The sequence below is a fragment of the Sinocyclocheilus grahami genome, unplaced genomic scaffold (assembly GCF_001515645.1).
Source record: "Sinocyclocheilus grahami isolate Dianchi unplaced genomic scaffold, SAMN03320097.WGS_v1.1 scaffold344.1, whole genome shotgun sequence".
Classification (NCBI taxonomy): domain Eukaryota; kingdom Metazoa; phylum Chordata; class Actinopteri; order Cypriniformes; family Cyprinidae; genus Sinocyclocheilus; species Sinocyclocheilus grahami.
Genome location: NW_015505523.1, coordinates 1,400,204 through 1,427,060, shown reverse-complemented (window position 1 = coordinate 1,427,060; position 26,857 = coordinate 1,400,204). Strand labels below are relative to the sequence as shown.

Here is a 26,857-nt window from a genome sequence, read left to right as displayed (position 1 = left end):
GGTTTCATGCAGATATTTTTTATGTATAGTTTCACAAACCTGAAGTCAAACCATTCGTTTTTTGCTTCAAATTTCGAAATTATACAATCTAATTTAGATTAAAAACTGCTCATGTTCCATGTATGCAGCATCTTTGTTTGGATCATGATTAAAATGCAGTGGTTGCCTCTAATTTTAAACGGAACGAGCACAGACAAAGCTTTATTTTGTTTATATGAAGAGATTTCTTTTATTTGTGTTACTTATTTAATTTTGAGCTTGTTTTAAAATTTCAATTTTGTTTTGTTATACACATTTACATTATATTTCAATTTTGTCATTTAGCAAACGCTTTTATCCAAAGCGATTTACAAATTAGGACAATAGAAGCAATCAAAACCAACAAAAGAGCAATAATATGCAAGTGCTATATTAGTATATTATTATAGTGTTATATTTCAATTTCACAAAAAATCGTGAATCAAATCGAATCGTGAAATCAAAATCGTGAATCGAATTGAATCATGAGTTGAGTGAATCGTTACATCCCTACAAAACAATAATAATTTTATGACTAAATTATCTATATTTTAATACTCCCGCACACCACCCCCAGCGCTACCAAATCTGCTCCTGGCGCCACCATCTGTAGAACTTAGTGGTGCTGGTGCCACTGCTCTCAAATGTCAGTCTGGAGCCCTGGGTTCAGCTGATTATTCTCAAAAGACAAGCCGAGCTGCACCATAATCTCTGTGTTTCCATGGGGTTCTGATTGTAGCACAGCCCTGGAAGTTTGATAGAGCAAACTTCAAAGAAACGAGCGAGGTAAGGTGCCTGCTCTCTCGGGATTGCAGTTGTGCAGGCGAGGGTATCGAAGCATGAATTATCTATTAGTGTGACTGATATTACAGCAGGGGCCCTATTTTGAAACTGAAATAGACATATATATCATGAACTTGTGGTTGCGTGGCATTCGCGCTGCCACTAAAGGCTGACAATCATTAGACCACCAATATTCGGCCAGATCCGATGAGCCTTGAATGCACAAAAATGGTACATGTGTCAAATAACACAGCACAATCGAAATTACATTTACATCTACAAAAATTCACAAAAAAAAATAGGAAACAGCAGTCTGTTCATAGTGGAAAAGTGCTAGCAAATCCTTTAGATCAGGGGTCGGGAACCTTTTTTGACCAAAGAGCCATTTTTTTATTTTAGGTAAATGTATTTTTCCGAAAGAACCAAAGTAAAAGTAAAAAAAATTAAAATAATAATAATAATAATTATATATATATGTGTGTGTGTGTGTGTGTGTGTGTGTGTGTGTGTGTGTGTGTGTTTTCAATAACGTTTTAATAATAGTAACTTTATTAGGACCATGGAAACTAAAATACACAAATATGCAACAAATCATCAAAAACTGTGGAGGGCCTTTACTGTGAGGTTGATTTACAACCTGAGAGGGATGAATTCTCTTCAGAGTTCTCTCTCTCTGCGCACGCGTGTGTGTGTGTAAGGGACTGAGTGAGTGAAAAATAAATGCACGGTGCTGACCGTATTTATGTGAATACACACCAGTGCAGGCATTTTTACACTCCGTGTTTTTACCGTTTTAGGCGCGCCACCGAAGACAAATCTACTATGCTTGTCCGTGTTACACTCGGACCTCGCGCACAGAAAACATCCAGTCAGAAACGGCTTGAGTTCTGTTTCACGGCTTTGAGTTTTTAATACTGTCTGTCTTTTTAATATCAAGAATGTCCCGCTCTTTACTGTCTCATTCATTCACGTTGCTTTCTTAATAAAGCTAACAGTCCCACCCGCAGAAAGCTGCGCGGAAAAAGCAAAAGTAACCGGCGAAATGTTTCAAAGTATAAAACATATAAAACAAAGTATATGTTTCAGTCAGGTCACCTTTTTTATTTTTTTTTTTACATACTTTTACACTTTTTCTGCTGTTCAAAAAAATCGTTCTTTTCGCTATTACCACAAAGCTACGAATCTGAGTGCAGGAGCTGCACGTTACCATAGAAACGTCAATGGTTTGCTCGTGACTCTCGCGGACAGCTCTGAACGCGCACCGAACACGCACTTTGGCCGGTACAGAAAATGTAGTATTATTTTACATGTATATATAGAGCTTATGTAGGCTCTAAAACAAAGGAATTGCTGATCTCTAGTGATGTCTAATTTGTGTAATAGATCATATTTTAGTAAAGGGTGAGAGATCTGGTGAGCCACATGGTTTTTGTCAAAGAGCCAGGTGTGGCTCGTGAGCTATACTCACGCTGTGATCAGCAGCAGCTGGATGCAATAATCGCATGCCAATGTGCATTGGCTCGTTTAGTTTACACTCGAAGTAGATTGGTCCCTCTAAGCGAGATCCCAATTCGTCGGTCCTCCGACGTGACGTCTCCGTTCCCTCCTTCAGGGAACGAGGGTTACATACGTAACCGAGACGGTTCCCGACCTCTGCTTTAGATGATAAAAATTTACATGCATACACGTCTTTACCCTTCCATGAAAATCAACATGAAGACAAAACTGCAAATTGGGCGAGCTTTTTTTAGACAAATTTCAAAGAAATGTGCGATGAATCTCAAGGATCTGCAATAATATTCAATGCGCACAGGCTCAGCATTTGGCAGACGGTTGCGGTTGAAGAGAAGGTACTAGATGATCCAAGAAAAACACTGTTGTGAAAGGGGCTGGGGGACTCGACAACATACACAAGGCCAAACACTTAACAGCCACAATTTACGGAACACAATAACAAGCGCAACACATCATATATATGAGTATAAGACTCGATCATTTTCAAGCTGTGAAAAGAGACCCCAGAGAATTAAAATATGGCATTTGTATGGAGATCGTATTTTTGTCATCATTTACCACTTGCTTCTTGGACAACAATTCCAAGTGCTATGGAATATCATTGGGAAATTAAGCCAAATACTCCACCATCTCTTCAAACTTTCATTTCATCTTTTTCCCCTCCACCTGTATATGCTTTATGTTCATCTGACACACATTTCACATGCTTCTATATGCCCTGAACCGTAATTATCCAGTGCTATAACAATTTCCACTTTTCTCAATCCAGAAAAGGTTGCTGGCCATCCTATCTGTGCCTTCTGTCTTGTTACTGTTCAAGGGTGACTGTCTGACCTGAAGGAAAAAAAGAAAAAAGAAAAAAAAAGCCAGATGGCTTCTTTAACTGAGCTCTTGTCTGGAACCCAAATATGTCTGTTGTCAGCACAGTAGGGGAACAAAAGAAGAACCCTCAGATAACAGGATTAACAAATCCAGATTGGGAAGATTTTGTCTACATGGCATAAGCACACAAGAAAAGGGTTGCTAGTCCATTGCATGAGCCTTTAAGACCCTAAGGCAAGCTAATATCCTTTATTTCATCACACTTATCACTAAATCGCATGCATCGAGTATTTAAGGATCCACAAATTAGTGGATTAGACATCCTAGCAAAAAAGATGATTACACAAATTTTCATTCATGTAAAGAAACATTGGTGATTGTTAATTTGAAAGTCTAACGTCTACGTCTTAACGTAGTGCTACAAAGTTACGCAAAATAGAGAGATATTTTTGGCTGTAAAGAGATCAATTCCGAAATTTGGGGTTAGTAAGATTTACTTTTAAATGTTTTCAAGGACATTTCTTATACCCACTAAGACTGAATTTATTTTTAGTGTATTTAAAAATACAGTAACAATGCAACATATTATTGCTATTTAAAATGTCTGCTTTATATTTCAATATTTTAAAACGTAATCTCTTCCAGAATTTTATACCTGAAAGATGAATTTTTAGTAGTCAATACTCCAGTCTTCAGTGTCACATGTTGTAGTGTAGTAGTAGTTTATACATTTCCCAATTTTTAAGCAGTTTAAATGTTAAAGAAATAATTTACCCAAAAATGATAATTCTGTCATAATTTACTCACCCTCAAGTTGTTCCACGTCTGTATGAGTTTCTTTCTTCTACTAAACACAAAAGAATATACTTTGAAGATTGTTGGTAACTAAACAGTTGGCGGTAGCTGTTGATTTCCACAGTATGGAAAAAAATACTGTAAAAGCCAATGGCTACCGTTAACTGTTTGGTTACCAACATTCTTCAAAATATCTTCTTTTGTGTTCAACAGAAGAAAGAAACTTCATTTATGGGTGAACTATCGCTTTTAAAAACCTTACCACTTTTATAACAAACTACAGAAAATGATAAACACAATTGGTCTTTGGCAAAGTGCAAAATGACCAAGCGCAACTTGTAAAACACTTCTACATTCCAATTTGCAGGTCTGTCTCGTGCACTGATTCAGTGCTCGAGCACTGCTGTGAAACGAACATGACTTTCTAGATTACTACCTCCATAATAACCACACCACACAAACAGAGCTGTAGCCAGAGACATTCACGCAATAAAGGTGACACTTGATTCTAAAGTGGGCACAGAGCACACATAAAGAAACTTCATAATAAGAAGCTCAGCAATAGCTATAATACTGCATAGACAGTATTCCCAGGATGTCCTGGTATAAAAGGACATCCTGGGAATGCTATGCTGAAATAAACAAAATCTCCCTAGGCCTGGAATCTCTTCTTTATATGTAAAGAGCACAATAACATGTCTTTGCTGACAGCCAAATCTGACGGGCACATCAGAGGATGACAAAAATGACTGAAAGCAGCTTATTCCAAAACACTATTGCGAGTCCATCAATGTGCTCTGAGTGACTGGATTACTGAGTATCTGTTCAGGGAGTGCATAAAAACACATGATTACAGGCATTTGGGGCTCGGCAACTGCTTTTCTATATTAAAGACTCTGCATCGCTGTTTTGATGCATAACAGTAAACACTTTTTTTTTTTGATAATGCCCAAATGTTTTCATAGGTCTACAGACTCACCTATACATATATAGGAAATAAATATACATACATAATTTATTTTCCCCTGCAATTTGCAGTACAGAGAAAACCTTCAACTGCTTCGATTGGTTTATACGGCATTTTCATAAGTGGTTTATATTTGCACAATGTAAATCTTCACTGCACTACAGTATCTACTTAAGACTAATGCTGCACCCCACACCCATCTGTCTAGCTCATTTGTACAAAGCTCCTAACTGTAAATAGTCTCCGTTTACTGACTGTATTTTAGGGATTGTTTACAATTGTCACCACCAACTATTTGACACTGTATTTTTGTTTCCACCACTTGACTTGACTTAAGGTTTAGGCTAAGGCTTCTACCATGTTTTTTGGCACAAACTGCACAAACAATCCTCCTAAAACATTGCAAGGGAATACAGAGCTATAATAACAGTTAAATGTAATTCTAACCTGCCTTTGATATTGACATGAAAACCACGATTCCTGCAGTGCGTTAGCAAATAAAAACACTATTTTTAATCTGATGTTGACCTAAGACATGACACTTGCAGAGCACTGAGGAATTCTTGCCGTGTTGTTAGATGAACATCGCAGATCACCCCAGCGGGCCCACACTACCGCATTTCACCAGACACTGAGAGATTACAGCCTGACCTATTTTGTTTTATTAGGAAAAACGAATCCTTTGACATAGTAGGTCAGAGGAGCCAGTACAAATGGCTACATCTTTTTATCGTAAAACAAACATGTAAAACCCTTTCACATTTGCCCTTCAAGTGTGACCTGATAAAATAATTTTAATAAAGCCCAAGGTAGTGTGAAGGGGATGGAACGATGAGTGTCAGCCGTGCGCATTGTTGATATAAAGCCCTGGCGATCTTAAATGACAAGAAGAAACAGGAGGGAGTGAGATACAAATTGTAATGTACCCAATGATTCAATGTCAGAACACAATAAAATGACAAGCGCAAAAAATAGGCTCGCCATGCACTTGTGCATTGGCTGTAATGAATGGACTGAAACTCCAAAAGATTGCGTGCACATTTATCTTTTTGTCTGCATGCTGCGGCTCTAAGCCACAAAAAAGCTCTGAACAATACAAGCTGTGAACAAAGAGAACTATCAAAGAACAAATTGTTATCCAAAAAGAAGAGCCAACAACTTCCAAGCCATTTAACATCTTCAATGGATTCAACAAGTTAAATTCCCGCTGTATGGAACAAATATGTAATCCAGTGTCTTGGGATTTCCGAACTATGAACAGACCAACCTCTAAGCATTTGACTTTGCAGTGATTTCTGAACCAAAGAGTCCTCTTTTATCTTTCTGTGTACTGCAAAAGGAAAAACTCATTGTTGATTATCAGAGAGCAGCAAGTCCTTATTTGTACAGCCAGAAGATAAATGGTTGTGCTTCCCAAGGGACATTGCTTTATGATAACATACATATCGCCTCTCTCTTGATGGGGACTAGATATATTTTGAGAAAAGAGCAGCGATTAACCTTATACGTAAGACTTCTGAGTGGGTGAATTGTTCTTAACGGTAATGCTAATGGGTGCTGGTAATCTCTATTTAATGAGAACTTGCTCAGCGTGAGCTGCAATATGATGGTATGGTAAACTGCTCCATCATCAGCAGCTCTCCGGCACAGTCTGGGAAGTGGGAGGTTGCGGTGGCGCTGCGTATCACAATTTGATCCTTCGGTTCATCAGCTGTCTGCAAAACAAGCTCACAGCTACACTGAACATTAAAAATGGTCTCAATTTCCACCAAACACTAAGGTGCACCTGCATAATGGCACATTACTCATAATGTTCAATAACAGAGCTCAATGACTGAAAGAAAAGCCTTTTTGTGCTCATTATAACATTATTAAAATATAACATTATTATATAAAATATAACATTATTAAATGTTAAAAAAATATAAAATATTTTACATATTTAATATCATATTTATTTATCTGATAAGGTAGATTAGTATAAAAGTTAATAAAAACTTTAGGTTACACTTGAAGAGTTTATTTGCAAAAACAGATAACTGTTTTTTTTTTTTCATTTTCAATTTCAATTTCAATTTCAGTTTTTTATTATGTTATCATGTTTTTATTGTGTTAGTTAGCTGTTTTTTTTTTTATTTTTACTTAATCAAAATAACCCAACTGCAGTTTGATTGAGATTAATTGGAATGCACAACGAAAAAACATAATTTTTGAAAATTGTTAAAAACAGAGTTACCTGTTTTTGCAAATGAACTCTTCACTTTATTTTAAGGTGTGCTTGTTACACGTTACATGTACTTACTATTTGGTTAGGGTTAGGATTAGGGTTTGGTTGCATGTAATTATGCATAATTAATTGTTATTATAATAGTAAGTACATGTAACGTGTAACAAGCACACCTTAAAATAAAGTGTTACCAAACTTTACCTAGAAGTCTGAAAACTACTAAAATGCAAGGCCTGCACCACTTTTTAAAGCACCTTTTTTTTGATAATCATCTCTTGGGTAGTACATGGAATGGCTGATTGCATGACAATGATTCTTGGGGATTCTCTTACTCAGCAAACAAGCATCCCAGCTTGGCTCCGGTAGAATAAAGCGTCCTTGTTGGATGTTTCAACCAAACAAAGAGCAATTTAGAAGAAATTAGGCTCAAACAACTCATATGCTGGTCAGCATGTATTTTGCCTTCGGGGCCTCTATTGTGTTGAAACAGGGGAATGTCATTACAGAATTTTAATCGAGACACAACTGCCTTTATTTACTGAAATAAATACATAATTTAGTCCATGTTCACAATGGGTATGAATAGGAGCTTTTGTTAAAGTCAATGAGTTCATTGATCATCTAGTTGTTGAGTTTTGTATTGCTCTCAGCATCTTGACTCATCAATCACTATCTTCGTGTCTGTGTCATAGTGGCGTTTAGACCAAGGCAAATAACCTGACCTTTGCTAAAGGAATTTCCTCCAATCCAAAACATCCAACTACCAACCCCAATGTCAATTGCTGCCGTTTTTCTAATGATGACACGTACAGTATTTCAATTGCAGTCGCTAAATAAGTGAGCCATGCCATAAAGCAATTGAGCCAATTGATTTCTAATAGAATAAGATACCATAAGAATCTCTGTCATCCACTCACACACATATATAATGAAAAACATTACCAATAACACCAGTAATCTCTCTAGATACAGCCCAAACTGAAAGAATTAAGAGAGCTCTTGTCTCTCCTTGTGCTGTCATTTTTACACAGCAAAGCAACCAATCAATAGCAAGGCGGGCACGGCAGACTCCAGCCGTAATCCTCAAAATATTCTTATGTGGATTAGCTTCTCCCCCAGCCATTTTCATTTTCACTCTGTAAGGTATTAGTCTGACAGCCAAGTGGAGCAAAACAAATAATACACACTTCAAAGGGGAAGAAATGTCTAATAACAGCAACCTGGTTAAGCTACTGCTTGCCTTTTCTCTATTTTCATATAAACTTATTTGCTGCAGGCCCTAAACAAATTACATGTACTATACGCTGTGTAGTAAATGTTCATCTGATTTGAAAGCATTATCACTGGCTAATGGAAACTGAGGGATTCCCTGAAATATGAGGCTTTTGTCAAAGAAGGGCTATTAAGCATAAGCTTCTATGCTTTGCATTTAAAGACATTGTGTGGAAACACCAGACAGAGCACAATTAAACAATGCTTAAACCCTCAAAACAACAGACATTAAGCATTTAAAGAGTCCGAGGGAGTAGTAAGAGCAAAAGCTTGGAAGAAAAATGCACATTTTCTCTTGCAGTCGTTTAGAATTCTAGTTTAAAATATCTAGTTCAGTCCCTTTTAATTAAGAAAATTAGTTTTTAAATGAATTTAATTTAATATTCAAATGTTATCATTTTGCTAGTCATGCAAACACAATAAAACTGGTATACATTCAGCCAAGCGTTAACCATTTAATGAATACATACATGCTGCTGATGGTTTAGATCTCCCCGTGTTAAAACATTGACTGACACCTACACATTTGTTCAAGGAATGGGTAGAATAACCATAAAATGTTTGTAGAATTAACTCTATTACTCATAACATTATACTGGCGCCACTGAAAAGACACACCTAATAATAGATATTATTGTGACATGATGCTATCAGAATGATGACAAGATAACTATAATGATTTATTGTCAGTTGCGCAAAAATCATCTTAAGGGGATAGATATCTCGAAACTTAGATATGAAAACCGGTTTTCCCCGCTGTATCTCTGAACACTATCGCTGGCACTGAGCATCACAACGAACGCATTTCCAAGTAGAGTCCTTTGTTTTGACACGATACGTTTCCAATCACTGACTCTGCCTCCTCCAAAAGTAAAAGAATCTTTGTTTCATTGTGACTCCACACCTTATTTTCCCAGCATCGTTGTCCGGAGAGATAAAGCCACACACATAATCTACACAGCAAACGAGCGACGCGACGCGGCAAACGTAGAACCTCCACATTACAATCGACGCAACGCGACAAAAACTAAACAACGAAGCGATGCTTAAATAGATGCAGCCTCCGAGCAGACGCAGCACGACCGTCGACCAAGACATTTAATGTGTTTCCAAGTGAAAAGACCTGCACTTGTTGACTCAGTTTGAACACTGCGACTGCTGTTGTCCAGAAAGATTAAAAGTAGAGATACAACATAAGAGCGGATAAATAAACAGTTAGTAGGTTACTTAAGAGAACCGCGTTAAATAACAGGAAATCTTGGCAGTGCCACGAGCATCAAAACATTCCCTCAGCAGCGAAGACTCAGCCTGTTTGTTATGTCAAAACATGAAGTGTTTGTATTTATTTTTTAAACAAAACTGCTACCGCAGCCCCTAAAGTTTACCATTTGAGCAATGGCTGTTTTTAAACAGCCTATCCAGAAGTAAGAACATAGAGAGAAACAGTACAGAGAACAAGAACAGAGAAACAGAGCGCGGATGCTGCCAGTTTAGAGCCAGCGGTCACACATATGCGCTACTCTGACTTAAAGGGACAGTTCACCGCAAAATGACATTCTGTCATTTATTCACCCTCATGTTGATACATATGGAAACCCAAAAGCCGTATGACTCTATTTCTACCGTAGGACACAAATGTTAGGGACTGACAGCCTTGGTCACCATTCACTTTCATTGCATCTTTTTCCATAGACTAAACGTGGATTTGAGATTTAGTCATTCTGCCTCACATCTCCTTTTGTGTTCCACAAAACACACAGACAGATTTGAAACATCATAGGTTACCGTAAATGACGACTATTCTGGTTTTAAGTGAACTGTCCCTTTAAAGTAAAAACATCGTTTCTGATATGAAACAAAAGCGTTAATGCGTATTCCTAAACTTTAAGGAACTCATTCGCAGGCGTATGCGAGCTGCATGCAGCCCCATGGTGTTCGCTGTCCGTGATGCATTGTAACTGCTGTTGTTTCCACAATCCATTTCAATGACTTGCAAACTAATAACTGCTCAAAAAGACTGCGATTAATAAAATGGGATTCGAGAACCACACGCAGGAGTAATCTGCCTGAGAGAAGCATCAGCTGAGACCCAAATCCATTACATTAATCAATCCAAACAGAAGCTGTTATTTCAGAACGATGATGTTGAGCTTTGCGTTCGGTAAAGGTCAGTGTATGTTCCGCTCTCCAAAAGCCTGCTAATGTCGTGATAAAAGCTCTTCGTTCGCAGGCGTATGCGAGCTGCATGCAGCCCCATGGTGTTCGCTGTCCGTGATGCATTGTAACTGCTGTTGTTTCCACAATCCATTTCAATGACTTGCAAACTAATAACTGCTCAAAAAGACTGCGATTAATAAAATGGGATTCGAGAACCACACGCAGGAGTAATCTGCCTGAGAGAAGCATCAGCTGAGACCCAAATCCATTACATTAATCAATCCAAACAGAAGCTGTTATTTCAGAACGATGATGCTGAGCTTTGCGTTCGGTAAAGGTCAGTGTATGTTCCGCTCTCCAAAAGCCTGCTAATGTCGTGATAAAAGCTCTTCAGTGTATCTGGGTTCCATCATTAGCGTAACTAACGTGCTGGTAAAACAATGTTAGTTTTGTGTAAGGAGGTTAACATCCCGCTTCTCCCGCACGAGAGACCCGCAGCAAAAGCAACTGGAAAACATCTGCAGACTTTATCGCGTCAAAGTTAACAGAACAGATGAGAAAAATCCGCATTTTGTTCGAACGTTTCAGTTTGAACAACACATATCTAACTTTGTAACACGTCGGTACTTTGAACTATTACTTTGAATCAATACGCCACACTGTGTACAAATCTCCTCAGGCGGCGAATTTCCGTCGCGCTGGCATTTCCATTTCTCCCTTAAAATACAAGCAGATTCATCCAAAAGCACAATTCCTACCTGTATGGATAGCTGCCGAAATGGTGAATAAAATGAGGAGAGTAGCGAGAGATCCGTTGCTCGTGTTCGCCATGTTGGACACCTGCTTCATTCTGAAGCTCGTGAGTGAGTTGAGCTTCACCTACAGCAACGGGGGCTGCGCGTCAGGAGATGCTGGGAAAGGGCGGGAACAAATACCCATTCAAAAAGGACGTCAACACATTTAATACAGCCCTTGTGCTGAACCGTGTCTCTTGGTGTTATTGAATAGAAGCATTTTTGTGTCGTAATGTAAAAGACAAATTTGTTTGTTTCCGGAAAAACACCCTGTTGATCAGAAGAAAGAGGCCCCCCCTGCCCCTTCACAAAAAAGTACCATGGTAACCATATATTTTCCGGCAGAATGCCATAGTGCAGTTACTACAGCGTACAGTTACTAATAGTAATAAAAACCATAGGCTACATTAAATACCATACATATAGGCTATCATAAATATCATTACATTAATATATTCATTTTTGGATATTCATACTTTCATAATAATAATAATGATATATTGCAGTTGTGATAATACCACTGTAGCTGTTCTAACTAGCCTATAAAAATATTTAAGCAGGAACTATGGTTACCTGTACCCACTGTAACAACATAATGTCTTTAGAGAAAAAGAGTGCCTCTAGCGGCGTACCCTAGCGTGTGTGTCTCTCTCTCTCTCTCTCTCTCTCTCTCTCTCTCTCTCTGAGATGTTTTTAAAAGTATCTTATGCTCACTAAGGCTGCATTTATTTTATGAAAAAACAGTAATATTGTGAAATATTATTACAATTTAAAACAAATTTATAATAATAATTTAGATGTAGGGTGAAGTCAGCAAAAGTGGGACACATTTTGGTAAACTGTATATTAAATACAAATACATAAATCATTGTTTCTCCTCTATGCCCCGCCTTTCTGAAACGCGTCGATTTTTACAAAGCTCATCGTTCTGAAAAGCGAGGTGTGATCTGATTGGCCAGCTATCCAGTGCGCTGTGATTGGCCGGATACCTCAAGCCTGTGACGGAAATGTTACGCCCCTTACCATACTGTGATGCCGTGTCCCAGCACGACCAGACAAAACCAATAAAACCCATTACAAACAAGGCATTTGTTGCATCCAGTGGGGACATAATTACGGATTATAATGACTTATACTGTTTTACTGTAAACATAAAACCATGTCTGCATTTGTGATCGGAGAAATGACAAAAAACAAGGGCTACTCTACACTGCTCAAAACTCGCGTTTGAATCATCAGTGGCAAATTCTTTAAATGAAAACGTACTTACAGACTGTGAGTCAGAACAGCCGGCATTGTTGTCTCCTCTCCCAGGATCAGGAAACAGTCCTCCATAAAATGTGCTGCACACATCTGAATATTTGGGTTGAAGTGTTCTGGAGCAGTGTTGTAAATACAACTGAACCACTGATTTCTAGTCGTGTCCTTTCAAAAGAGCTGGCGGCTTGAGTGAGCGGAGGCCGGCGGGCTTGCGGCAACCACATGTGACGACCCTGGGCTGGACTCCGCTTCGTCCACGGTGAAAGCCAATCCGGCGATCCACAGCGTTCTAGGCATGACGATGCGGATATCATCCTCTTTTGGAAGGCCAAACAAAATAGTTTTGCTTTCACAACGAAACACACGGCAGCAACAATACTACAGCGAGAATCAAAGTTACGCCTTCTTTCTTTGCTTGAACATTTGGGCGGCATTATGCAAATCTTCACACATTGTGATGTAGACATGTGGGGGCGTGTTAGAACGAGCCGTTTTAGGTAGGTGTGGCTGACTCTTAACTTTTATAAAGAATATCTCTTTGGATTTGAGACTTTAGTCTTTGCAACTTTACAGATCTTCTTTATTCACCAAGAGCTTGTAACACTCAAAGAGAAAGTGTTGAAATTTTCAATTGAAAAAAAATTGAAATCGTGTCATATGACCCCTTTAAACAAATCCTCAAAGTCTCTTGCATCTCCCACTATGTTTTAAACATACAGAGATACAAAAATGTTAAGCACACCTGTTTTTTTCTTCTGGCTTTTTCAGGTAAATTGGGACACTGCATCTGGTAAAGTGGGACACACATTTTTATCTAGTCTGTGCTTACAAAATACTATTTCCTACAGAAGGACATTGTACAAATAATATTTTGCAATAGAAAATCTTCAGAATTTAAAAGAATAACTATAAAAAATAGACATACTAGTGGATTGTGCTACTGACTGTGCCCATAAACACCTAAAGATTATTGAATTAAAACACTTGAACAGAAGCCGACCTCATACGTCATTCCCCCGGAACTGCTTCTGTTTACAACAGTGAGCGCAAGCTAGATTCAAGTGATTATTACACTTGAATATGGATATTTTTCCTACAAAAACGCATCGATTCGCTACAGAAGGCCTTTGTTCACCCCCCGGAGCCGTGTGAGACACTTTTTTTTATGGATGGCCGATTTTTATTTACGTTCTTTTGGACTGAAGCAATGCAACACCCGCTGAGTGGCATTAAACAGCTTGAAAGATCAAAGAACATTTTTAATATAACTCCAACTGGATTCGTCTGAAAGAAGAAAGTCACATACACCTAGGATGCCTCGGGGGTGAGTAAAACGCAGCCTAATTTTCATTTTTGGGTGAACTAACCCTTTAACTATTTTAATAGACTTAACCTATGTATGGGCACTTAACATGTACTTTCTCGCCTACCAGCATTTGAGTGGTAACCATGCCCATACGATTTACATTTGACTAATGAAATGTTGATATTCAAATTAAGTACTGTTATTACAACATTTCAAGACCACCTATTATTAGCAATATTTTTTTTAAAAAGGAGCACAACATTTGTCCCACTTTTGCTGACTTCACCCTATTAAATTAAAATTAAATTGTGATATATTCCTGTGATGGCAAAGTTGAATTTTCAGCAACCATTACTCCATTCAGTGTCACATGATCCTTCAGAAATAATTTTATTTATTAAAAGTGTATAAAAGTGTATTATGGTTTTCTAGATAGATAGACAGACAGATAGATAGAAAGATAGATAGATAGATTAGCATATTAGATTTCAACAGGACCATGACATATTGTACTGAAGATTGGAGTAATGATGCTGAAAATTCAGTTTTGCCATCACAGGAATAAATTACATTTTAAAATATATTCAAATTGAAAACAATGTTTTAAATTGCAATAATATTCCACTTAAAATAAGTGCACTCAACATTTAAGATGACATGGGAATAAAACAGGTAAGGGATATCAAAGTTTCTAAAACCCCAGACATTAGATTTTCCTATGAATGTGGACATAAAGAGATAATAAAATGAAAGAAAATAAAATAAATGGATGAAAAACTGTATATATATGGTAAGGAAATACAAAAGAGGAAGCCTATGACAGATTATCAGAAGCACGCTGCTATTAGGTGTAATCAGTTCATAAGTATTCAGAGAAAAAAACTTCCTGTCTGGTTCAGATATCTCCTCCCTCAATATGAAAGGGACTTCTCATCAACATAATTATGTTGACTTTTTAATATAAGTTAATTGGGTGCTTTCTCAAATTGACTCAGAGTTGGAGCCAGGGTTGCAAATTGATAAGGTAATCCAGGTAGCTCTACCCTTGGTGGCTCATTATGCTAATTCACTTGGAAGGCTCACAGGGCAAGTGCTTTGATTTTCTGGAGATGAACAGGAATTAAAGAAATGTTTATACAAGATTCAGATTTTGATGATGCACCCTAATACTTATGGCTGAACATGCCTTCCAAGGTCCATTTTTACAGTAATTGTGGCAGGAATTATTCTTAGGGTGTAGTGACTGATGGTCCTAGAAAAACAGATAAATTTAGAAAGACCAAAAGAAAAAGCAAGCAATGAAGTGCTTCCTCTTGATTTGGAGTTTTCCTCTCTTAAGGATTATTTTATAATAAGCATAACGTTCACTCTGCTTTAGTTAGACAAAGATTAGGGAAGGGTTTCTTGTTTTAAGATTTCAGAAGTTTTGTTTTATGCTGCCTTCTGAAGTCATAATTAGGAGTTAGTCGTGTTCAAGTGCTTTATCGTCAGAAAGAATAGGAATCATGGAGGACGCTAGGTTCATTCTTGCCTGTTTTTTGAGGAAAATCTTATTAAAGCCTATATTGAAGAGATTCAAACAATATCCAATAGATTTTGAATAGAACATAGAGTTTCATTTGCTGACAACCATATTACTAACACCATTGTATACATTCACTGCGCTCTTGAGATAATCTTGTAGACAATTCTGAAGTTTCAAATAAATGCTGAGTAAAATACCTTATGCATCAAACGACTGTTTTCATACATATATAGGAAACTCATATTTACAATTATTCCAATAGCACATGAAGACAGCATTAATCTGTATTCAAGATTCAAGGCTGCAAATGATCAAAGCAACAACTTAAAGTTTTATGTAGCCATGAGATACATAAGCACTCTTTCATACAGCCATCAGATGCACTGTTGTCAGTGATGTAAAATACATTTTAGGATACACCTTTCCTTTAAAGAATATCAAAGCCTGAGTTAGATGAAAGAAACACCCGAGTGGGCAACAGACTGCACAAACTTATGTCGGAGCCAAACAGTCATGTTTTGACCTTCCTGTCCTAAAGGTTCATTTTTTGTTCCTCGGAAAAATCACTATGAGAGCTCTTTAGTTAATGAAATCTTCCTGTTATTTATTGATTTGCCTCAAGGGTTTTGTTCTTGCTTGCAAATAAGTGATATTCATTTGGTATCAACACTAGAGTGCACACATTGTCCCATGATACTAACTCAGCAGGGCTCCTCTATAATTATTCGTTTAATGACTTTCCCAAAGCACATGATTGAGACCGAAAAAAAATAAATGACATTAACTCTAAATGAAGGATTTGTACAGTAGAAACATTTGGCTTAGGGGTTGACTAACTTTGTGGAAAATAGATTGTATTTCAAAACAATACTGCTCAATTCTGTACAATGTATTGTAAACCTTAATATGATTGTCAGATAGTAAGAAACAGTAAAACAGTTATTTGTGTGATTTGATGTCAGCCAGACGTTGCATTTTGGTTGAGAATGAAAAATCGGGTTGACGTCAATATTTGACGTTGACTTAACGTTGAATTTTGGTTACTCAACCTAAAAACAACAAATATCAACATCAGCTGACGTCGGTATTGGACATCAGCATTGACATTAGACGTTGAATTGACATTGAATTTTGGTCACCTGACATCTCAATCGAAATTTGATCAAATATAAACGTTTTGTGACGTTGTGTGCCTGCTGGGAAGACACAGTCTTAACATAGTAGCTATGCAACTGGCCCCTGGTGTTTTTATGAGCATTTCTCTTAACATGCATAACCATGCTCTGCTGCTTCAACGTAGAAAACAGTGTTTAAATCTTTTGTTTAGGTATCATGATCATATTATTGATCACTGCAGTATGGCTAACATTACAGTTTCATCTCTGAATGTCTTCAATAGTGTGTTAAGTTAAACTCTCAGTAGTATTTTTACTTAGGTCTACCATAATCAGAAAGATATATGCCTCAAAATAGGCTATCCATAAAAATCAAGAATGTTTTTGTAAATAAAATCACTTTCCTGCTTCTGTTATTCAAGTATTGATGCACAAGTGGTAGTTTCAGTCTGGTGCGCAGACAGGAAATGCCGAAGCTTGGCGAATCTGATCCGAACACGTCTATCCTCATAAATCTTGTGGCAACTTAAAACTTGACTGGATAGGGACGTGTCTGAAAGTAATGCCAGATGCCAATATGCACAGCATCCTTTTTCCTATACAGCTCTTGCTCTTAAAGTGCTGGGATAAATGTGACATTGAGACATACAGGCCCTTAAACGACAGCTATCATTTAACACAGACTCAACTTGAAACGAGTTGGTTTCAAAAAGCTTTTCTCTTCAGGACTCGTGTCACCAAAGGAATCTGAAAGGGAAGGCGAAAGTAATTGAGGTGATATTGGGAAGAAGGAGGGGATCATAGAGGGAGAAAATGACAGTTTCCTCCTGATATCTGCTGTCTCCAATATGAGGACATGATTTAGGAAAGCATTGCGTCATTCATTGATTTCTGCTCCAGTCAAAGTGTGTGACAAGGAGAACAAATTACCAAGGTGTAACAGAGAGTGTCTGGACCCCTGCACATGCCACAACATTCATCACTGTCAAAGAGGACCAGTTTATTATGAAATGCACAAATCATTAATCTGTGGTGGACACAAAGGTTTTCTGTACTGCGAGATAATGAGGACGACAGTCGGTGCCATTGCGGAGTGTTTTATGGAAATCACAGAGGCCTGCTGTTCATTCACTGCCTTTGCAAGCGATGGCATGTCAGCGTGAATCATTCTGTTAGGAGTTTGACAGAGCGCTGGGTGGAGGTGCCTGTAGTTAACAGCATCTCCTGAGAAGTCCAATGTCGTTATTGTTGTTTTTTTGTTGCTTGCTTTCCTTCTGCGTCCTTTCTCTGCATCTTTTTCCCCCGTCTCTGAGGGTATATCCCCTATGTTGGAGTGTGTGAATATGTGTCTTTATGCACCTTGTTAGGTTGCTATTTGTCATACCTGTACAGTACAAAACCGCCCTCTCATAGGGATATAGGCTGTTGCCGCCTGTGTAACTAGGCTGAGGGCTCAGGCTCCCTGTGGCATATTCACAGTGTGTCTGGAGGCTAGTTATCTAGGCAGCTTGTGGCTTTCTTATGATTGGCCCTGGTAAGCCTGACACTACTGTAATTTCCCATTCTTAGCCTTATTAGTGGGTGCAGAACTTTTCTTGTTAACTTGTTTTATTTGCATCATGAATGTGGTCGTTAATTAACTTCATTCATGCATGTTTATGGATGCAGTTTTTTAAGAGCCACTGTTTGGGTCTTTGAAGAAACAGGCCTCATTAAATTAGTTGTTTGTCCAAGCTTAATTTCTGCTTAAAAGTTTTTATGTTGTCATTTAGATCATTCTTGTTAGCGTTTCACAATGCATCTCTACATTTGTCCAAAAATATCAGCAACCTTGCAGAATCCCACAAATTTATAAATATATATATATCTTAATGGACTTTTTGCATTTCATAGCAGGATTCAGAATCTGATTGAGAATGCATTTTAAATTCCAGTTAAGTTCCTAAATTTGCATTGAACTTGATTTGAGTTGCAATTTAAGAATTTCTATTTTTTAATATATATATATATATATATATATATACAGTAGTCAACATTTGATGTGGATTAAAAAAGTTCATCAAAGAATGCAAGAACGCATTTTGGTTTTAGGACAACTTTGATGAATGGTTTTGATCCATTTTAAATGTTGACTAGTGTGTGTGTGTGTGTGTCAAAGGGTATATAACAAAGTATTGAGATGAAATTTTGTTATTGACCAAATACTTATTTTCCACCATAATTTGCAAATAAATTCTTTAAAAATCCTACAATGTGATTTTCTGGATTTTTTTTTCTCATTTTGTCTCTCATAGTTGAGGTATACCTATGATGAAAATTACAGGCCTCTCTCATCTTTTTAAGTCGGAGAACTTGCACAATTGGTGGCTGACTAAATACTTTTTTTCCCCACTGTATATGTATACTGTGTATATTTATTATGTATATATAAATACAAACACATGCATGTAAATATTTAAGAAAAATATATTATGTTTATATATTAAATAGTGCTGTCAAACGATTAATCGCCTACAAAATAAAGGTTTTTGTTTGCATAATATATGTGTGTGTTCTGTGTATATTTATTATGTATATAAATACACACACATACAGTATATATTTTGAAAATATTTACATGTATTTACATGTCTGAATTTATATTCATAAAATGTATATTATAAAGAAATGTATTTCATATATAAACATAATATATTTTTCTGAAATATATACATGCATTTGTGTGTATTTATATATACATAATAAATATACACAGTACACACACATATATTATGTAAACAAAATCTTTTATTTTGGATGAGATTAATCGTGATTAATCATTTGACAGCACTAATATATTTATATATAATATAAAATATAAGAATATAAATATATAAATGTATATACATGTAAATATTTTCATAATATATACTGTATGTGTCTGTATTTACATATGCATAAAATATACACAGTACACATACATATATTATGTAAACAAAAACTTTTATTTTAGATGCTATTAATCGCGATTAATCGTTTGGCCAAAATGATTAGAACACTAGTATTTTCACCAGCTAAAGTTTTAAGTCAGTTATTTCTATCTTTTGCTGTGGTGTGTCAGTAGGAAATATCAGTTTACATTTCCAAACATTCATTTTGCCATTAATTGTTATAATCCAATTAGATTTTTGTTTGCACAAGGAGTCCGACAACAGCTAGTGCTCCACACAGAGATCTGATCTGATCTGATCATCATCCAGTCTGTCTGGTGACATGAAGAAACAGACAGACTAAATCCAGAAGAACTGTGGCAACGTTTTCAAGATGCTTCAAGAAACCTACCTGCAAAGCTACCTGAAAAACTATGCACAAGTATATATAATGGAATTTGAAATGAATGAATTTGTCCAAACAAACAGTAGGTTGTAGTTGAGCCAATTCAATTAAAATTCCAGCTGAAGAAATGAAAGGGAGCCAATTCCTCACAGTCTGAAATTTGCCCAACCCTGTTTTATAGAAAAGAAATGACAGGGTGAAGGGAGAGATCAGAAAAAGACAAATCTTCAAACTCGGAACATGTCAGCGCTCATGCACTACCTGCTAGACTACGGCTCAATTTTTGGCAATTTTGAGCCCCGGAAAAAAAATTATAGTTACACCCATTTTGCTTCCTTATTTCTCAGGTATAGTACTTTTCAATGGAACACTTTTTCAAAAATGTAGAGTTCATAGATTTCATTCAAATCTATTTAGATCTATAATCAAAAATGAATGAGAATAAAGAAGATAGGATGAATGAAGATAGGCCTACATCTCTTATATCTGTGTGCTGATTGTGTTTTCAGGTTGTTTTTTCTTGCAGATGCAGAAAATCTGAATAAATTATTGAGGGCTGACTACAAAAAAGGGATTTAGTGACCTCACAGGAGAGCACAGCTGAAGTGTCTGCATCGCTTTGGCAGAATGTTCTATCCTTGGACATTGAGAAATAGTTTTTTCCATTGCTCCTTGAGGAACACTGCTAAGATTAAAACGTGACAGCTAGAATTCAACAATCCTTTGAGTATATCTCAATTCTCAGAGCTTGGCAAACTTCACATTCAATACAGGTTTGTTGGTCCTTGATGAGTCACATAATCTAGCAGTGTTGTATCAGAGGTATAAGTACTTTTTCCTCAAAGGTCTCACTACAGAACTTGTCCTTTCCTCCAATCGGGTTAATTATTTTATAATAAATTATTTTATAATAGTGTTGCTATTATTGATTCCTTGTCACTATCAGCTGTGTCCCGTGTAAAATGCATGCCTCATAAAAACATCCCAGGTTGGTTCATTTTCTGCTCTCCGTATCTTGCCTTTTCACAGTTGCACCAAACTAAAATGAAATCATAATGCATGCTGCAAAAGAATTCCACCCTCCCTGACTGCGCTAATACACCTGCATTATTGACAGAGGGGTGAAGGCATGTAAGTTGACCTGCTGTCTCTGGAGAGGAGTAGTTCACGGTGTCCTCTTGTAATGTGCCGTTGTGAGGTCAGCCAAAGAGCAGGCCACTGTCACTCTGATGGGAGGTCAAATCACACACGTGACCAGCCCTGAGAGAGTATGTGCTTTATGGCCAGGTTTGTTGCACATTATGAACTCTGTGAGAACAGGAAAAACTGCACGGAAAGCAGAGTTCAAGATTTAGGGGGTGCTGTCCATTATAGAAACCTGTTTCCACAAAGGGATAAATAAATAAATAAAATTAAATTAAAAAGGTAGTTGCAAAATTTTATCTCACAATTTTGAATTTATATCTTGCAATTCCGACTTTTCTCCCCCCATGGGATTCTGAGTTTTTTTTAATAACAATTAACAATTTTGTTATTTTTATTTTTTTTTTTATTATTGAAAAAAATAATTATATATATATATATATATACTGTATATATAAATAATCATGACATTTCATGTTGCAATTCTAAGTTTACATCTTGAAAGTCTGAGTTTATATTTTGCAATTCTGACACTTTTTTACATCTTGCCATTTTTTTAAAAATGAAAAATGTTGAATGCAACATTTTTATCTTAAATTCTCAGTTTACATCTTGTAATTCTGAGTTTATATTGTACAATTGTGACTTTTTTCTCAATTCTGAGTTCACATCTCGCAATTCTGTTTTTTTTTTCTGCCACAGAATTAAAAATAAGGTAACATTTTATTTTGCTATTCTGAGTTTACATCTCACAATTCTGAGTTTATCAAAATCTTTCAGAATCTCAGAATTGTGAGAAAAAGAATTGTGACATAAAAATGTGCAATTACCTTCTTTATTTTTTATCTCGTGGCAAAAACGGGCTTAGTCATAGTATAGTAGTCTACAACAGAAGTGCTAAAAGAAATGTATGCCAAATGCATGTGTTTCTTTTAGAAGAGCTAAAAAGATCACATTTCAGAATTGTAAGCATTTGTTTCTCACTTCTTGACCTGGTCTTTCAAATCAAGTTGCTGCAGTCCATTTCCCCTTCATCTCGAGTGTCAGGGTGAGAAGAGGTTTCACTCTAATAGAGGGTCCACATAAGAGACAGTTCCTGACCTCCATTTGCCTCTAAAACCCAACAGACAGTCTTTTAAATCAGAGGAGGTATATTTTTCTGAAATATATACATGCATTTGTGTGTATTTATATATACATAATAAATATACACAGTACACACACATATATTATGTAAACAAAATCTTTTATTTTGGATGAGATTAATCGTGATTAATCATTTGACAGCACTAATATATTTATATATAATATAAAATATAAGAATATAAATATATAAATGTATATACATGTAAATATTTTCATAATATATACTGTATGTGTCTGTATTTACATATGCATAAAATATACACAGTACACATACATATATTATGTAAACAAAAACTTTTATTTTAGATGCTATTAATCGCGATTAATCGTTTGGCCAAAATGATTAGAACACTAGTATTTTCACCAGCTAAAGTTTTAAGTCAGTTATTTCTATCTTTTGCTGTGGTGTGTCAGTAGGAAATATCAGTTTACATTTCCAAACATTCATTTTGCCATTAATTGTTATAATCCAATTAGATTTTTGTTTGCACAAGGAGTCCGACAACAGCTAGTGCTCCACACAGAGATCTGATCTGATCTGATCATCATCCAGTCTGTCTGGTGACATGAAGAAACAGACAGACTAAATCCAGAAGAACTGTGGCAACGTTTTCAAGATGCTTCAAGAAACCTACCTGCAAAGCTACCTGAAAAACTATGCACAAGTATATATAATGGAATTTGAAATGAATGAATTTGTCCAAACAAACAGTAGGTTGTAGTTGAGCCAATTCAATTAAAATTCCAGCTCAAGAAATGAAAGGGAGCCAATTCCTCACAGTCTGAAATTTGCCCAACCCTGTTTTATAGAAAAGAAATGACAGGGTGAAGGGAGAGATCAGAAAAAGACAAATCTTCAAACTCGGAACATGTCAGCGCTCATGCACTACCTGCTAGACTACGGCTCAATTTTTGGCAATTTTGAGCCCCGGAAAAAAAATTATAGTTACACCCATTTTGCTTCCTTATTTCTCAGGTATAGTACTTTTCAATGGAACACTTTTTCAAAAATGTAGAGTTCATAGATTTCATTCAAATCTATTTAGATCTATAATCAAAAATGAATGAGAATAAAGAAGATAGGATGAATGAAGATAGGCCTACATCTCTTATATCTGTGTGCTGATTGTGTTTTCAGGTTGTTTTTTCTTGCAGATGCAGAAAATCTGAATAAATTATTGAGGGCTGACTACAAAAAAGGGATTTAGTGACCTCACAGGAGAGCACAGCTGAAGTGTCTGCATCGCTTTGGCAGAATGTTCTATCCTTGGACATTGAGAAATAGTTTTTTCCATTGCTCCTTGAGGAACACTGCTAAGATTAAAACGTGACAGCTAGAATTCAACAATCCTTTGAGTATATCTCAATTCTCAGAGCTTGGCAAACTTCACATTCAATACAGGTTTGTTGGTCCTTGATGAGTCACATAATCTAGCAGTGTTGTATCAGAGGTATAAGTACTTTTTCCTCAAAGGTCTCACTACAGAACTCGTCCTTTCCTCCAATCGGGTTAATTATTTTATAATAAATTATTTTATAATAGTGTTGCTATTATTGATTCCTTGTCACTATCAGCTGTGTCCCGTGTAAAATGCATGCCTCATAAAAACATCCCAGGTTGGTTCATTTTCTGCTCTCCGTATCTTGCCTTTTCACAGTTGCACCAAACTAAAATGAAATCATAATGCATGCTGCAAAAGAATTCCACCCTCCCTGACTGCGCTAATACACCTGCATTATTGACAGAGGGGTGAAGGCATGTAAGTTGACCTGCTGTCTCTGGAGAGGAGTAGTTCACGGTGTCCTCTTGTAATGTGCCGTTGTGAGGTCAGCCAAAGAGCAGGCCACTGTCACTCTGATGGGAGGTCAAATCACACACGTGACCAGCCCTGAGAGAGTATGTGCTTTATGGCCAGGTTTGTTGCACATTATGAACTCTGTGAGAACAGGAAAAACTGCACGGAAAGCAGAGTTCAAGATTTAGGGGGTGCTGTCCATTATAGAAACCTGTTTCCACAAAGGGATAAATAAATAAATTAAATTAAATTAAAAAGGTAGTTGCAAAATTTTATCTCACAATTTTGAATTTATATCTTGCAATTCCGACTTTTCTCCCCCCATGGGATTCTGAGTGTTTTTTAATAACAATTAACAATTTTGTTATTTTTATTTTTTTTTTTATTATTGAAAAAAATAATTATATATATATATATATATACTGTATATATAAATAATCATGACATTTCATGTTGCAATTCTAAGTTTACATCTTGAAAGTCTGAGTTTATATTTTGCAATTCTGACACTTTTTTACATCTTGCCATTTTTTTAAAAATGAAAAATGTTGAATGCAACATTTTTATCTTAAATTCTCAGTTTACATCTTGTAATTCTGAGTTTATATTGTACAATTGTGACTTTTTTCTCAATTCTGAGTTCACATCTCGCAATTCTGTTTTTTTTTTCTGCCACAGAATTAAAAATAAGGTAACATTTTATTTTGCTATTCTGAGTTTACATCTCACAATTCTGAGTTTATCAAAGTCTTTCAGAATCTCAGAATTGTGAGAAAAAGAATTGTGACATAAAAATGTGCAATTACCTTCTTTATTTTTTATCTTGTGGCAAAAACGGGCTTAGTCATAGTATAGTAGTCTACAACAGAAGTGCTAAAAGAAATGTATGCCAAATGCATGTGTTTCTTTTAGAAGAGCTAAAAAGATCACATTTCAGAATTGTAAGCATTTGTTTCTCACTTCTTGACCTGGTCTTTCAAATCAAGTTGCTGCAGTCCATTTCCCCTTCATCTCGAGTGTCAGGGTGAGAAGAGGTTTCACTCTAATAGAGGGTCCACATAAGAGACAGTTCCTGACCTCCATTTGCCTCTAAAACCCAACAGACAGTCTTTTAAATCAGAGGAGGTGCTGAGCTCCTATATGTCCTGACTTAAAGAGTCACCTTTACTGCCAATGCACCTGCTCGATCACCCAAGGATGTTTTCTAGTGAAGGAATGGTTTCTCAAACACATGCATTCATAACATTATTTTCAGTTGATTTATTTATTTTATTTTGATATTGCATGAAGGGTTTATGCATTACATTGTGGTTATAAATGCATGATATTAGTATGTGAGTAAGTTCATTTTTGCCTTTGGAGATGTAAAAATATTTATTTAGCTACTTATTGTTTATTGATTGTCTTTGTTTATGTGTATTATGTGTTTATAAAAGAAATGTTTATTTTGTAATGAAGAATAAATTAATTGAATGGAAAGACAAATAATATTTTGTTGATAACTGAAGTTTGGTAGTATTGAGTATGATTAAGTATCATAATCAGTAAATTAATGAATTATAGATTAAGCCCATATTTTTCTGAAAATATTAATTCATATTTTAAATATTTTGAATTCTGAATTAATATTTTGAAAAGTATAATCTACATAGATTTTTTATGTTTATTTTTATTAAATTATTTATTAAAGCACTGCAAATGCACATACATTAAGTATTAAAGATAATATAAAGAATAACATTTAAATAAAAAAATGTATTTATATAGGACAGCACGACTCTGATCGGGCATCTTCGGGGGTCTTCTTGGTGAGAAGAACAACACTCAATGAACAGGTTCCACTTCAAAGTGTAAGGATTATTTATTATTTGTTATTTCCGGATCCGATTTAGGCATTGCTACAGTCTCGGAGGACAGCAGCGTAAGTGTGTCTCGTAGACGGTGCTCTCACTGAAGTGATGGTGTCAACTACCTCTTCAGGTAGGTCACCTAGAACCTCCGTGTCCTGTCCAGGGACCAGACGTGCAAGAAGGCTCACTGGGGGAAACGCATACTTGTGCCAGTTCATCCGAGCCGTGTGTTCCCTCGGTCAGGGAGTAGAACAACTGGCAGTGAGAGGTTTCTGGAGAGGCAAACAGGTCTACCTGAGTGGCTCCGAAACTTCTCCAAATCAGCTGAACCTTCTGGGGATGGAGTCGCCATTCTCCCGGGAGTCACTCCTGCCCGGAGAACCGCAAGGTCTGACTACGGGGTGAAGGTTTGGCGGCAGGCCAGTGTAACTTGGACCCGGTGAGTGCTGCGTTGCCACGGCCACCTCGGGACTCGGCCATGGAGCCAGTGCTGAAGCGGTCTCCCAGGAGCCTCGGAAATTGTTTCAGTGGGACCACTATCCTGCTCTTGAATGTATTCAAACTATTCAACACCGACTGAGCACGTTCCTGTGTGAGGCGTGCTGTCTGTTCGACCGAGACGTGCCAATGCAGTTGGGGCCCCGTCCAAACCCCTGACACTGCAAGCCCGTTGTACGTGGCCCCCCAGCCGGTGGTTGAGGCATCCGTGTGAACAACAGCATGCCTGGAGACCTGGTCTCGGGGCACTCCTGCCCGGAGAACCGCAAGGTCTGACTACGGGGTGAAGGTTTGGCGGCAGGCCAGTGTAACTACTGAGCGAGTATGAGCCAGTCGTCGAGGTAGTTGAGAATGCGAATGCCCTGTTCTGTCAGGGGAACAAGGGATGCCTCCGCAACTTAACTGATCCTGAGACTGAGCTAATATGAGCCAGTCGTCGAGGTAGTTGAGAATGTGAATGCCCTGTTCTGTCAGGGGAACAAGGGATGCCTCCGCAACTTGAGTGAAGACCCGGGGCGACAGGGACAGCCCGGAGGGCAGGACCTCGTACTGA

General features: G+C 37.0%; 1 protein-coding gene across 4 annotated transcripts in view; it reads right to left on the bottom strand.

Moving 5' to 3' along the window:
- Positions 1–11,445, bottom strand: part of cadm1a (cell adhesion molecule 1a) — a 319,703-nt gene extending 308,258 nt beyond the window's left edge. For all 4 annotated transcript variants that reach the window (XM_016228781.1, XM_016228786.1, XM_016228787.1 and 1 more), the window contains exon 1: positions 11,315–11,445. In XM_016228781.1, coding sequence (XP_016084267.1) covers positions 11,315–11,405 — 91 coding nt within the window. In that variant the 5' untranslated portion in view covers positions 11,406–11,445. The remainder of the gene's footprint in view (positions 1–11,314) is intronic.
- Positions 11,446–26,857: the final 15,412 nt, after the last annotated feature.